The sequence below is a fragment of the Elephas maximus genome, chromosome 8, assembly GCF_024166365.1.
Source record: "Elephas maximus indicus isolate mEleMax1 chromosome 8, mEleMax1 primary haplotype, whole genome shotgun sequence".
In the NCBI taxonomy this organism is placed as follows: Eukaryota; Metazoa; Chordata; class Mammalia; order Proboscidea; family Elephantidae; genus Elephas; species Elephas maximus.
This window is the reverse complement of record NC_064826.1, coordinates 42,379,530-42,394,057: the sequence shown is the minus strand read 5'-3', so window position 1 is coordinate 42,394,057 and position 14,528 is coordinate 42,379,530. Positions and strand designations below refer to the sequence as shown.

Below are 14,528 nucleotides of genomic sequence, written 5' to 3'. Positions count from 1 at the left end.
GAGTTTTGCACCCCACTTTTCTCCTACTCCATCAGGGACTCTGTTGTGTTCCCTATCAGGGCAGTCACTGGTGGTAGCCAGGCACCATCTAGTTCTTCTGGTCTCAGGCTGATGGAGTCTCTGGTTTATGTGGCTCAACTCACATATTAATGGGGCCCTGTATTTCAGTTCAGCCTTGTTTGTATGTCCCAAATTAGTCACTACCATTTCTTCTTTCATGCAATTAAGGCTCAGATTTACCAATTTTTATCATTTTTTTTTTCCTTACCCATTGCATCTTGCATTCCAATCCTTCCTTTTGAATTAGATTTTCCCCTTCTAAGTTCAACTATTAAATGGCTTCCCTCTCACTCAGAGTGAAGGCCAAATAAACTCTTTACTATAGCCTGCAAGGCCCAGCATGATGTAGGATTAACTTTGCAGTTTAAAGGGTATTAGATTGGGTCACAAGGAATTCTGGATAAGAGCTTTTAGTCAGTCAATATTCAGAAATCCAGGTATAAAAGCAAGCTTGAAGAAGCACAGTCCTTAGAACTAGAGGATCTTAGAACTAGAGGATCCTTGCATCTTCTTCCAAGATATTCTGAGGTAGGACTACTGAATGTACTACTTTCACAGAGATTTTTCCAAATCAACTCATACAAATCCTTACCATGCCACAATGTATTTCCCTCACTAATTTGTAATCGAGCTCCCAAACTATTAATATTTTCTTGAAGATACATTTTCTGTGGATGCAAGAGAGAGAAAAGGCAGGAGACTTGAATCCCCCAGAACTCAATATTCCTTGTCATTACTGTCAGTCTTTGAAGACTATCAGAGTTATTATAGTGAGGAATGTGATTTCCTAACTAAATTGGGCTCTTAGTGAAGATAGTGCTTACATATGTTTTGCATTAACAAAAGTGAAAATAAGAAGTCTACACCCAAGAAAAGAAAGAAATCTCTCTCACATACATACACCCTCAGCTTTATTTTCTCCAAACTTCGAAAACTTGTAGCAGATTATGTTTAGTTTTGGTAGGTTTATTTTAGGAAGGTGCTGGATATTTTAACTGGAGAAAAGGTGCCTGTTTGATGAATTGAGGAAGCAAAAAAGGCATTTCCACATTTGAATTCCTGATCTGTGTCCAGTTTCTGGGTCGGTTTATTAAATCTTAGACAATTACTAGATATATTCAGAGATTTATAGAAGCCTCTACTTCCCCTCAAGTCCTGGACTGAATGATTGTCATCTTATAAAGCTAGGATACACCGATGCACCACATCCCTATACAATTAAAATAAATTTTAATTGAAATATAAAACCAAGATAGAAAAGTATATGCAGCTTCAAAGTACAGATAAGGAATTACCTACCACAAATCAAAAACTCTTGTAACCACAACCATATTAAAAAAATTAAACATTGCTAGCACTCCAAAAACTCTCCCTGAGGTCCAAACTCAATCACATCTCCTCTTTCCTCCTCCAAGGTGACTTCGTTCTATAATTATTCAGGATATATTATATTATTATTATTTCATTTGTAATATATTTCCATTATTAGAATCTCAACATTATGTTTGTGAGATGTAAGCTACAGGTTGCTCATTTTTCAGTGCTGTAGAGTAGTCCATTGATTATCTAAGAATATTCATCTACCATTCTACTGATAATGGGCATACAGATTGTTTATAGTTCGGGTCTATTACAAATAATGCTGCTATATATGCGTCTTAAGGGTGTATATATGCAAGGTCTCCTTTAGGTCTATACATAGAAGGAACTGCTGGATCAGAGGGATGCATACCTTCAACTTTAATACATAATCCCGAACTACTTTCCAAAGTATTTTACACCCTCACAAACAATGTATGACAGATCCTTTTGCTCTACATTCTTGCCAACTCTTAATACTATGAGTCTGTGGTGGCACAGTGGTTAAAGTGCTCAGCTGCCAACCAAAAGGTTGGCAGTTTGAACCCACCAGCCACCTCATGGAAGAAAGATGTAGCAGTTTGCTTCTGTAAAGATTTACAGTGTTGGAAACCCTATGGGGCAGTTCTACTCTGTCCTATGGGGTCACTATGAGTTGGAATTGACTTGATGGCAACAGGTTCAGTTAGCAGCTGAGAGCTGAACTGCTGTGCCACCAGGGCTCCTCTGGAGTTCATAGATCCCCTTAAACCCATTCACAAACCTCCTAGATTAAGGATTGCAACCTTAAGTTACTGAAGAATACTAAAAAGAGAAGAAGAAAGCGGATTTTCTTGATTCCTATCATAGGGGGAAAGCTTTCCATTTGTCATCATTTAGGTATGTTTCAGAAAATACTGTTAAATCTGCACAACCTCATAGTAGCAAGTTGAATAAGAGTTAGCTGCCCAGAAGTGTACTGTGTACCCCCAGAAAATCAAGTTAGCTGCCCAGAAGTGTACTATGTACCCCCAGAAAATCAAGTTAGCTGCCCAGAAGTGTACTATGTACCCCCAGAAAATCAAGCTCTTACAAGCAAGTCAGAAAGCTAGGGTAAGCGACCAACACAAGAATTGGGGTATGGAGGTGTAGAAGGCTATCCACAAAATTAAGAGAATAGGTAATCCAAAGGGACAGGTGTATTCATATTACAGTTAAAGCGCATTTGGTCCATGAGATTCCACTGACACATTTCAACTGTCTGCACATTATATAAAAATTCTTCCAAATGATTCCATATTGTTTTTTATTTATTTGAATGTTAATAACGTAGGTTATTAACATGTGATATTACATGAGTGATATTCATGTAGATGACATTTAAATCTCTATTAAATAATTCTTAAATAATCCTTTTATATATTAAAAAAATTGTGTTCATAGGCATCTATGTATTACCATTTAAATATCACACATGTAGGTTTTCCTCAATTATAGGAATGTCAAGCCTCCAAATTACTTATGAAATTATACGAAGAATAAAGTGGATATTTACAAAGCTTAAAAAAAAAACAAACCCTAGTGTCATCTAAAATTGCTGACCTCATACACAGCTACTGACCTGCACTGAAGTTGAAACCTCCTCTTAAATGTCATTCCTATTATTAATGTTTCCAATGGTCAGCAATCTAATTAAATGCCAATCTACTTTCTCACAGTTTGTAACATTTGACATTTACACTAAGATTCTAGATGCCATTCCCTAAAGCATCAAATAATAGTTACTGTTGGAAAATGCTGTAATAATTCACCTTGTAAAAGGAATACTTATTTGTCTATGATTTTTATATCACAAAAGTGTCTATGAACCTATAAAGGTAATACAAAAGTACCACAACAGTTCCCTTAAGGATTAATATTTTCATTTCCTTTTAACATACAGAGGACAATGGAAGCATTGATTCAAACTTGCCATAGCAAGGATTAGTAATCTTTTCTTTTAAAGGCCACATTTCAGAACTACACATAACTTATAACCAATACACCACTGCTAGAGAATCAATTTGTTATATTCAATCATGAACTATTATGATATATATACTTTCAAGTATAAAAAAAAAACAGTGCCATCGAGTCAATTCATATATATATATATTTAGAACAAAATTCTACTTACTAAATTAATTGCAAATTCATAATTGCTGTCAAGATACTAAGTGATAAGAATTTTTAAATGAAAAAAACTCTAAAAATCATCAAGCATCATTTCCACGAAAGCACACCTAGGAAGCTGCTATTCACAAGACATACACGATATTAAACACATATTAGAGGAAGTAAACTCAAATGCTTAGAACTTACATGTGAGAATTCAATGCTAAACCCTTGTTGGTTCTAAATTAAACTATTAAATCATCTAACCATCCATTAAGGTCGTATAGGTTAAATAAACTATGGTACTTAAATGAAATATATTATACATTTATTAAAATAGTAAATGTAGATCTCTATATTATGTAGTAGTGAATAAGCAAATCACAAAACAATATTTAGAGTACCTTTCCACTTTTCTTAAACAAAAAAGATGCTGTGTTTGAGTGTAAGATACAGGTCAAAAAGAAGAGCATATTTAAGCTTGGTCTAGAGACAAGCTTGGATTTGGATGCTAGTTTCAGCGCTTGCTGGCTGGAATTCTACTTTTAGCAGCCTATACTGGGCATGCTGCTTAACCTTGCTCAGCCTTAATTTTCACAGATTGCAATTTTTGATATTAATACTTCTATTTTATAGGTTGTTGTGAAATAAATGAGCTAATACACACAAATGGCTTGCCATGATCCCTGACTTACTATTGGTGCTTAATAACAGTTATTTTTGTGGCCCAATCCTATCCTTAAAAACGGATTCTGATTCACTTAAGGTTCAGAAGATAGATTTTGTCCCTTTAGATGTTTGGGTTTATATGGCATATACCTTTGATGATTAATAACAGAGAAGTCTTAGAAAAAAATAATGCATGTGTAATAATAAAAGCAATTTCATATTTATTCAAGTATATATGTATTATATATGGAAACCCTGGTGGCATAGTGGTTAAGAGCTACGGCTGCTAACCAAGAGGTTGGCAGTTCAAATCTGCCAGGCGCTCCTTGGAAACTCTATGGGGCAGTTCTACTCTGTCCTATAGGGTCGCTATGAGTCGGAATCGACTCGACGGCAGTGGGTTTGGTTTTTGGTGGGTATTATATATATGTATATAACTTATATATTTTATACCATACTATACCCAAAAGAACATTAAAATAATAAGGTTGAAAATAAGTAATACATAGTTTTCCAAATCATGTGAGGATTCTATCCAAATGTACACAGTGAATGGAGATGACATAAGGATGCCCACAGAGCATATCAATTCAAAAATTCTTTGTATGAGCCTTTTTCCTGATGTGAAATTAATCTGCAGTTAAGTATACTAAAAATGGTCTGATAACCAAGAAACTACTATAACTAACCTTTAGGGTAATAAACTTAGGATTCTAGAAAGCTGCTCATTCCACATTTCAGGTTTTATAATTTCAAGTCACCCTTTTACAAAGCATCTTGTCTTTAAAACTCCAACTTTCTTTTATATCACTGCTCGAACTATTACATTCCACTAATGATCTGATTTCTGTCACTTGTCAAACTTGAGGCTTAAATTTTTTCATCTATTAAAAATTTTCCATGCATAGCTTTTGCTATACCAGATCTCAAGTCGTTTCCATTTACAGATGGAGTAGGTATTCTACTTTCAAAGCTGATTTCACTAAAGACTTGATATTTAGCTATTTTCTTCTAAATGGTTTCAGTGAAACTATTCTAAAAGGAAAGAAATATGCAATGAACAAAGAAAACATGCCAAATTTTAAAAACATAGAAGAGTGGCAGAAACAGCTTTATTAACGAAGACATAAACACTAATACTAAAATGTTAATTAAATCACTAATCAATAACATTAAAAAATAAAGCATGTGATTGATGTTCTTTGTAGTCTTTAATGCTTAGGCTTTCTTTATACGCTGAAACAAAAGTTGAAAAATAAAATTATTTTTGAATAAAAAAGAAAAAATTCAATTACAAAAACCTAAATAATTGTTTATATAAATAACTTTCTACTAACCTTCAGCATTGTATAAATAGATGTAGGCCTAAGTAAGTCAGGGCCAAACCCGTTCCCATGGAGTTGATTCCAACTCATAGCAACCCTACAGGGCAGCAGAGAACTGCCCCATAGGGTTTCCAAGGAGTGGCTGGTGAATTCGAACTGCCGAACTTCTGGTTAGCAGTCGAGCTCTTAACCACTGCACCACCAGGGCTCCAAGTTAGGGCCACAGACTATTTTATTAACAGTATCAATTCAATCAAATATTTGTTGAATGAAAAAAGAAAACGGAAAAAGAACTGGTGCATTTGAATCGTGGTGTTGGTGAAAAACACTGAATATACCATGGACTGCCTGAAGAGCAAATAAATTAGTCTTAGAAGAAATACAACCAGAATGCTCCTTAGAAGCAAAAATGGCAGGACTTTATCTTGCTTACTTTGGACACATCATCAGGAAAGACCATCCAGTAATCAGTTGCTAGAAAACGACATCTTGTTTGGTAAAATAGAGTGTCAGCAAAAATGAGGGAAAACCCTCAATAAAATAGACTGATGCAACAGGCTCAACACGGGGCTCAAACACATCAAAGATCATGGAGATGGCACAGGAGGACTGCGCAACGTTTTATTCTGTGTTTCCTTCTATGACACATAGGATGACCATGAGTGAGAGCTGACTTGGTGACAATTAACAACAAAAACATTAAAGGATAAGGTATAATTTTTGAAACAATAATCATTAAAATGATAATACACATGTATTACTACATACAGTACGTATTATATGGGAAATACACAAATGCTTTAGAAAAAAATAAAAATTACTGATACTGTCATTATCTATTAAGAACTACTATTAAGAGCTTGGAAAAAAAAAAAGCTTATTGATGTATTTTAATTTTGTCAAAGCCTTCTGCCATTATACCTTAATTGAAGTCACATGTCAGCATTACCACTTACCTTCTGCCCCCTGAATAAAAACAAAATACTTGTTATACATATGGAAGCTCTTTCTAATAGTGTTGCCATTAGGAAGGATCATTTCATAAGGACTTTTTCCTGGCATTTTCAGTAATTACATTAACTGTATTGAATATAATACTGAATTTTATTTATAGCAATAAGCCATATTTTTAAAGCAATTATAATAAATTATCTGTAAATTATAATTCATAATAAATCATATAAACATTATAATAAAGTATCTGTAAATAAATTTTGAGAGAAAAAATAATCCTCTACTTACAAACAGTTTCCACAGTGTATGGCCAGTTTTCAATGACCAAATTAAAAAAAAGCAAGCTTCTAAATTACTTGGCATAACTGAAAGAATAAGTGAATGGATACATACCACCATCCATTGGAATTACAAGTAGGAAACGTCATAAAATAACTGTTACCACCGAGGACTGTTTTTATGCAAATTTATTCAGTTCAATTTGTTACCAAGGTATCCTAAAAATTATCCCAAAACTAAATGAAACTACTTCGATGTAGGCAACACTAGACTATTTCACTTCTTATGCTGCTTCAACTGAGAGCAGAGAGGCTAAATTGAAAATGCACTTCACTACCCTGTAGAGAAAGCAGAGGTATTCAGATTTTGGCACATCCTCTAAAATAAGTAAATCAATGACAGTTAAAAATATATTGAAGTCTAATTTTCTTTTGCTGGGATTTCTGTTAGCATACCTATATACCAGTTAAATTATGGGTGCTTGACTTTAAAACACTGATAAATAGAATTAAGATTATGATTCACTTACATATATATATTTTTTGCATATATATATATTTTATGCATATATATATCTGCATGCATATAATACATACGCATGCAGAGAGTTGTTTCAAATAAAATAATTTTAGGGTTAAATCTCCATACATGAGAGTTTTATAGTTGCAACATTTAGAAAGCAAAGCAACGCAACATTTTTCTATTACAACTCCAAGCGCTTTACTTCCTCCAATCATTTTCTTACAGCTCAAGTCAATTTCACACTCGATAACAGTGCATGAATGATATCTGGGGAGAGTGGTCACATGAAAGGGGAACTTAGAGAAGAAACTCTGATCAATCATAGACAATTATATTTTAAAAATATATAATTAGCCCATAAATTGGCATGTGCATTAAAAAAAAAAAAGTTTTATAAAACCTGCCTGCATTCTGAAAATTTATCAACAGTGGATCAGAGGGTCATTTTTTATAAATACATGTAAAGATTTTTTTTTTTAGGTTCAAATTCTATCAGATAATTTCAGACTTTCACTAGAGTGGAAATGCCAGTAAACTAATATTTACTCCATTAAAATATTTATAGTTAGCCAAGTATTGTACAATAAGTAATTTTAAACAAATACCATGAAAGTTTACAGATAAAAGAAATCACTTACAAGCTGCTCAGACTTTACACCATATAACTGGACAGTCTTTGCCACGTTTTTTGACACAGCTAAAGTAAGGTTTACATCAACAGCAGCTATATTTAGTTCACTGAAGAAAACAAAAATGGATTTTAATTATTAGCAATGTCATTCATCAACAAGTGCAGAGCAACATTTAAACCTAAACCCAATAAACAATGTGATAATTTTTTTATAGATTTCACTGATTGCTTCCAAGAATTGGTTGCATTGTTTCATTTTTTTTGTACTAAATTCAGCATAAGGAAAAAGTGCTTTTGAGATGGCTTTGTTAATGACCAGTTTCTCATTAATGAAAGCATGCCATGTGTGGGTTCAGGCTGTGATTAAGAGAGTAAATTGTGTACAGATTTTTAAAGTAGCACTCTATCTAATACTGATAAGTGCAATTAGAGGCACTGCATATCACAGACATCTGCAAGGAAATGACAGCTCTTGAATGAAAATGATGACATTGGAGGGACATAGGCTAAAAATATAAATTACGTATGATGCATAGAGATACTTGGTTTCTGTACAAATTTTGTCATCTCATGCTATTTTATATAGAGTAGATTTTAAATATAATTTGAAATTAAAAAAATATTAGATTCCTAATAAAAGTATTTCTTTATCATGCTTATTTTCAATTTAACACCGGATTAACTGCGACATCTGATCTGCCTGATGAGTCCTGGTAGTGCAGCAGTTAAGTGCTCGGCTGCTAACCGAAAGGTTGACAGTTTGAACCCACCAGCTCTGCTAGAGTTTGAACACTTTATAGATACATTTGTAGTTGCAGATACACTTATGTATATTACACCTGTGGCTTTTTATTCGAACTCTCCATGCCTGAGAAATACATCTGCAAATTTGTAGTCTAAAGAATCTAGACAGTTCTACACCTTGGTCCTATATTGTCCAATTACTATTTTTACTTCACAAAATGTCCATCTACAAGTATACAGCCCTACTATTATAATAACTTGTTAGCTATCACAGAAATTGAGATAGTCAAAACTGCAAATTAATCTGGATAACTGTTAAGTGTAAACATCTAAAAACAACAGTACAGTTACATTGTCTGAAAACATTCAGGTGGCACCTCTGCTAGGATACCTTCAATTTTTAGTTTTAGGAGCTGTCACCTTCACTTAGAAAACTTAAAATAGCAAACATGAGTAGACTAACCAGGGTTATAATCCTGTTTTCGCCATGAAGCACTCTCTGGTTTTAGGTTCAAAAATATTCACCTCTATGTTTGTTTCTCAATTTGTAAAATTATTTTTATACATGCTTTGTTTACATAATATTAGGAATTTATTAGGGTATTAAAAAGTCAGGTTTATTATGTATCCTTGGCAAGATACAGAATAATTATAATAAACTATTTTTAGACTGTATTTAAATGGTTTTATTAATTGGAATTTCAAGTACTTATTACATGGGCACTCATTCACTGGAAAACTTCATTTAATTGCAGGGCTAATCACTTGAATAATTTGAGATGAATCAAAAAGCACTGCTACCGTACTTCACTAAAAATTGTGGCAGGCATTTTATGGCACGTTATTATATAAGAAAGTACATACCTTGCTATTGTTTTAATGATACCGTCAAGCTCATCAGAGGAAGGGGGGTTACGACCACCAGGAGGAAAAACCAAGTTGATAGGATCAAAGAGTCGCGATAAGGATTTTGATAGATAAGCAGCTTCATAGGGTTGCAGTGAGTCTTTCAAAGCCTTTTCTGGACTATGGGAACAAAATTTGTAAAAAATAAACTTAAATAAGACAAAATTAAATGCTATTGTATCAGGTTGTAAATACCCTTTAAAAAAATTACCTCCTACATAAAACGCTAACTCTAACAAAAAGAAAAGTATCTATGTTTTAAAATGTATAAATATATTTGCAAATAAATTTCATAATGGAACACTTATTAAGGGCTACAAAAATATTTCAATTTAAATATATGTCCTAGCTATAAATGTCATGTATTATGTACCAAGTCTGTCATTTGAAACTTAAAGAAAAATATAGTAAAATCTAATTAATTGTAATAGGGGCTTTGCCTTTACTTAGCAAATCCTATCTTTATAGAATGTCAAAGCATACACAACAGAGGCAAGTCTTCAGAGAACTGTGCTACTAGCTCAACATTCTTCCCTTTCTACCCACAACTGCCATCTTCCAAAAAGTTCACTATCATGTATAATTATATATGTATGTATGTATTTGTGGAAACCCTGGTGGCATAGTGGTTAAGTGCTACGGCTGCTAATCAAAGGGTGGGCAGTTCGAATCCACCAGGCACTCCTTGGAAACTCTATGGGGCAGTTCTACTCTGTCCTGTAGGGTCGCTATGAGTCGGAATCGACTCCATAGCCCTGGGAATACGTATGTATTTGTGAAAGTTCTACGATTACGTAAATACTTGAATTGGAGTTCTGAGCTTTTTTCACAATATTCTTCACAAACTAAACTCAGCCTACTAAACACTTTCCTCTTTACCCTTTCCTACTGTCAGTAATTTCCACTGATTCTCACTTATCAAACTATTGGATCTTACACTTTTCCATTGACAATTACTATCTAATGTCTATACCAAACCTGCTGCTGTTGAGTTGATTCCAACTCATAGAGACCCTATAGGGCAGACTAGGACTGTGCCATAGGGTTTCCAAGGAGTGGCTGGTGTATTTGAACTGTCGACCTTCGGGTTAACTGCTGAGCTCTTAACCACTGTGCTACCAGGGCTCCATAACGTGATAGCTCTCAAATATACACTTCTAGTTCCTGATTCATATCCCACTGACTTTTAAACAACTTTATTTACATCTTCAATTTAATAGTTTCAAAAGAAAAACCTTAATTCATCACCACCGCTCTTAAAAAAAAAAAAAAAACAGTCTTCCAGTCTCAACAGTCTTCTGCCAATTTGTCAAGGCATAATCCTTGACTCTTCCTTCTCTTTCTCCCACATCTAACCTATCAGCACATTCTGTTCGCTTGCCCTTCAAAATATATCTTGAATTAATCTAACCCAATTCTTATCATCTTATCTAGTAGTTCAAGTCATTATCATCTCTTGTCTGGACTAGCATAATAGATTCCATTTCCTTTTCCTCTCCTTCATGGCCACCCCCTTAGCTGTCCACATAGAAGCCAGAGCGCTAATTTTTTAAATGTTTACCACTCTTCTGTTTAAAACCAATGGTATTCAACTTCATTAGAATAAACTCTATACCCCTCACCTATAAGGCCCTATATGATCTCACATTTCCCTTCCTCTCTGACCAGTCTCATACCTCTCTCTTCTTCATTCACTGTGTTCCAGCTGTACTGGCTTCTTTCTGTTTCTAGAACCTCCCCATTTTTTTTTTCAGTGCCTCTACATTTGCTGTTCTCTCTGCCTGTAAGACTTTTACCCCCCAAAATTTCCCACTGTAGACTCCTTCACTTTATTCAGATCTCAGGTCAAATGTCAACTCCTCGTACAGGCCTTCCCTGCCCACCCTATATAAGCTGCTCTATTAAATTATCTTGGTTCATTTTCTTCATAGCAATTGCCACTATCTAAATTTCAGTACGAGTGCTAGCTATTTGTGCCCCTGCTTCTATTCTCTTTTCTTTCTTTCATCTCCTATCTCCTTTTCTTTTCACTGGCATCTTTTTACCTACAAACACTCTCAACTCTCCCCCTGTGATTCAAAACACAAAAGCAAACAAAAAGCTTTCCCTTGACTCAGTTAACATGGTCAAGTTTAAGTATTCTTCTCTGCCTTCCTTCTCAAATGAATATTTTGGATCCCTTGCTTTTGTTTTTTCTCACCTGCCTCATTTTTTGGCTTCTTAGTATATGGGGCCTACCTCCTTTTCCCCACCAATGCCTTTACTGAATTTAATTTCCAAATGGTGACAATGATGTTCTATTAATCAATGACCTTTTAGTCAAATATAATGGCCTTTTTCACCCTGCTTTCCCCTTTCCACTGAATTTACTGCATTTTTAAATTATACAAATAGCATACAATCATTCTAAATAAATGCAGAAAAATACAAATTAAGACTTCCACCTCCCAGAGATAAACCACTGTTGCCATTTGTTATATATCTTTTCAAGCATTTTTCAATGCAGGCATATGTCTTTAAAATAAAGCTAAGCTAGAACTAGAATGATACTGTACACACTATTCTTACATATCCTTGTTTTAAAAACTTAACATATCATTAAATCTTTGTAGATTGACAGATATGGTTTCAGTCCTCTTGTCCCCTCTTTCCACTGTTGTTATTATTTGGTGCCATCAAGTTGACTCCATCTCATAGAGATCAGATGTGACAGAGTAGAACTGCCCCTTAGGTTTTCTTGGTTTTAATCTTTACAGAAGCAGATTGCTGGTCTTTCTCCCACAAAGCCGCTGGGTGGGTTCGAATCACCAATCTTTTGGTTAGTAGCCAAGCACTTAATGGTTTGTACAACCAGGGCTCCTTCTTCCATTAGGCCTTACCTATTCTCCCTAGTTTAGCATGAAAGACTAACTAAGGAGATAATCTGGTCTCATTATGTCTTTCCCGCTATTTCTTATGCCACTTATCTGGAGAAATCCTATATTTTGCCAGTCAAAACTTATTACTGTGGACACAAACTCAACTACACATATTTAGAAAAAAAACTAAAAGAGAAAAAACAATTATTTGAATAACATACTTGAATCTATTCAACATTTTTTCTCACAAGGTAAGCCATAACAACCTGCTGCTACTTGAATCAATCTCTGTACAATAAATACGATACTAGTGTTTAAAGATAGATGTGTAAGTCAACTAAATGATCTGGTGCTCAAATAAAAATAAACAAGGAATACTGTGTTTCAATTTTGTAGGAACAACTGGCTGGGTTGGACTTACTAAGATGGTATATTGGTTTCCAATGTGGCTCCTGAACCTGGATGCCGTACTTTATGCATGACCTAAAGGATCTTCAGGGGTGAGTTTCACTATGTTCAGTTTTGCTTATTTGTTTTGCAGTCGTCACTTCTCTTTACTTTATATTCAGTTTTTTCCTAATACACGGATTGAGAATCTATTCCAGCAGGATACTTGTCTCTCCTTTAGTCCCTGAAAATACCAGTTTATTTTACACCACATTTATGCCAGTGGCCCATCAATAATGATGCTATCTGATGTGATTACAGGTATATCATAATATCAATTAAAAGACAACCACATATGTTCATCTCCTAGCTTCTAGTCACCCTAAGTGGTGTTATACTTTAACATGCTGGCAGGAACCAGGTTGCTCAACTAAGGGTGATGTTTGACTTCTTCAGTTAAGACTTGTAAAGCCTTTTCAGATATACAAATAAATAACAATCATTACAACAATGTAGATGAACATATTTCCAATTTCTAACTCATAGTAAACATAAAAGATAAAAATTCTTAACATGCCAAAAAAACGTAAGTTCAATTAGACAAACATACTCATAATCTGGCTTTTTTGGTATGAATATATCTTGTTTATCATCTTCCAAGTGTTGTAGGTCAACATAGAGGTCTGTAGTTCCACTTGCATTAAAATTCCCTTGAATATTTTTACCGTATTGTTGAAGTCGCTTCCATAAATCATTATAAAGACGCAATAATTTAGGGTATTCTCCTTCAAATGCTTGCTTCAAAAACATAGAAGCTGTCAAGTAAAACAATAACAAGGATTAAATAAATGATAAGACAATAAAATATAGTAAATAAATGTTTCTTCTGATACAGGGATGATGTTGCAAATAGCCCATACTTCAGGATAAACCAAAGACATGTTCCAAGAAAGCCTTTTAAAATAATAACAACAGTAGCAGAAAATTTTCTCCCAGACTACTGACAACATTTGATGTGTGGACCATATATTTTAGAACTCAATCAACATAAAAAAAAAAAAATCAACAACTATAGTTAAGATGTCAATCCCCTCTCTCAGTAATTGGTAGAACAAGCAGGTAGGAAAACAATCAGCATATAGAAGACCTGAACAACACTAACATTCAACTGACTTAATCGACATTTATGCAATATTCCATCCCAACATAGCAGAATAACACACTCTTTTCAAGTGCACATGGAGCATTTATCAAAACGTACAATGTTTGGTGCCATAAAACAAGTCTGAATAAATGTAAAAGGCTTCAAGTCATACAAAGCATGTTCTCTAACCAAACTGGACTTATATTAGAAGTCAATAACAGAAAGATATCTGAAAAAAATTACTAAATATTTAGATACTAAATAACACAGCTTTAAATAACTCATGGGTGAAAAAAGAAACCAAAAGAGAAATTACAAAAGTTTTTAACTGAATGAAAATGAAAGCACATTATATCAAAATCTGTGGCAATTCGTCATAGGAATACTTGGGGAAAATTTACATAAATGCCTGTATTAGAAAAGAAGACAGGTCTCGAATCAATGACTTCAGTTTCCACCTTAAGCGCATAGAAAAAGAGGCACAAAGGAAACCCAAAGTAAACAGAAGACAGCAAATAATAAAGATCTGAGCAGATATAAACAGAAAACATAAAAAC

At 34.1% G+C, this 14,528-nt stretch overlaps 1 protein-coding gene across 1 annotated transcript in view; it reads right to left on the bottom strand.

The window, feature by feature from the left end:
* The window catches only part of COG5 (component of oligomeric golgi complex 5), a 317,777-nt gene that overhangs the window by 82,250 nt on the left and 220,999 nt on the right, over window positions 1–14,528 (bottom strand). The window contains exons 12-14 of the mRNA XM_049893477.1: window positions 13,438–13,642; window positions 9,541–9,702; window positions 7,940–8,039 (exon numbers count right to left, since the gene is read on the bottom strand). Coding sequence (XP_049749434.1) covers window positions 7,940–8,039; window positions 9,541–9,702; window positions 13,438–13,642 — 467 coding nt within the window. The remainder of the gene's footprint in view (window positions 1–7,939; window positions 8,040–9,540; window positions 9,703–13,437; window positions 13,643–14,528) is intronic.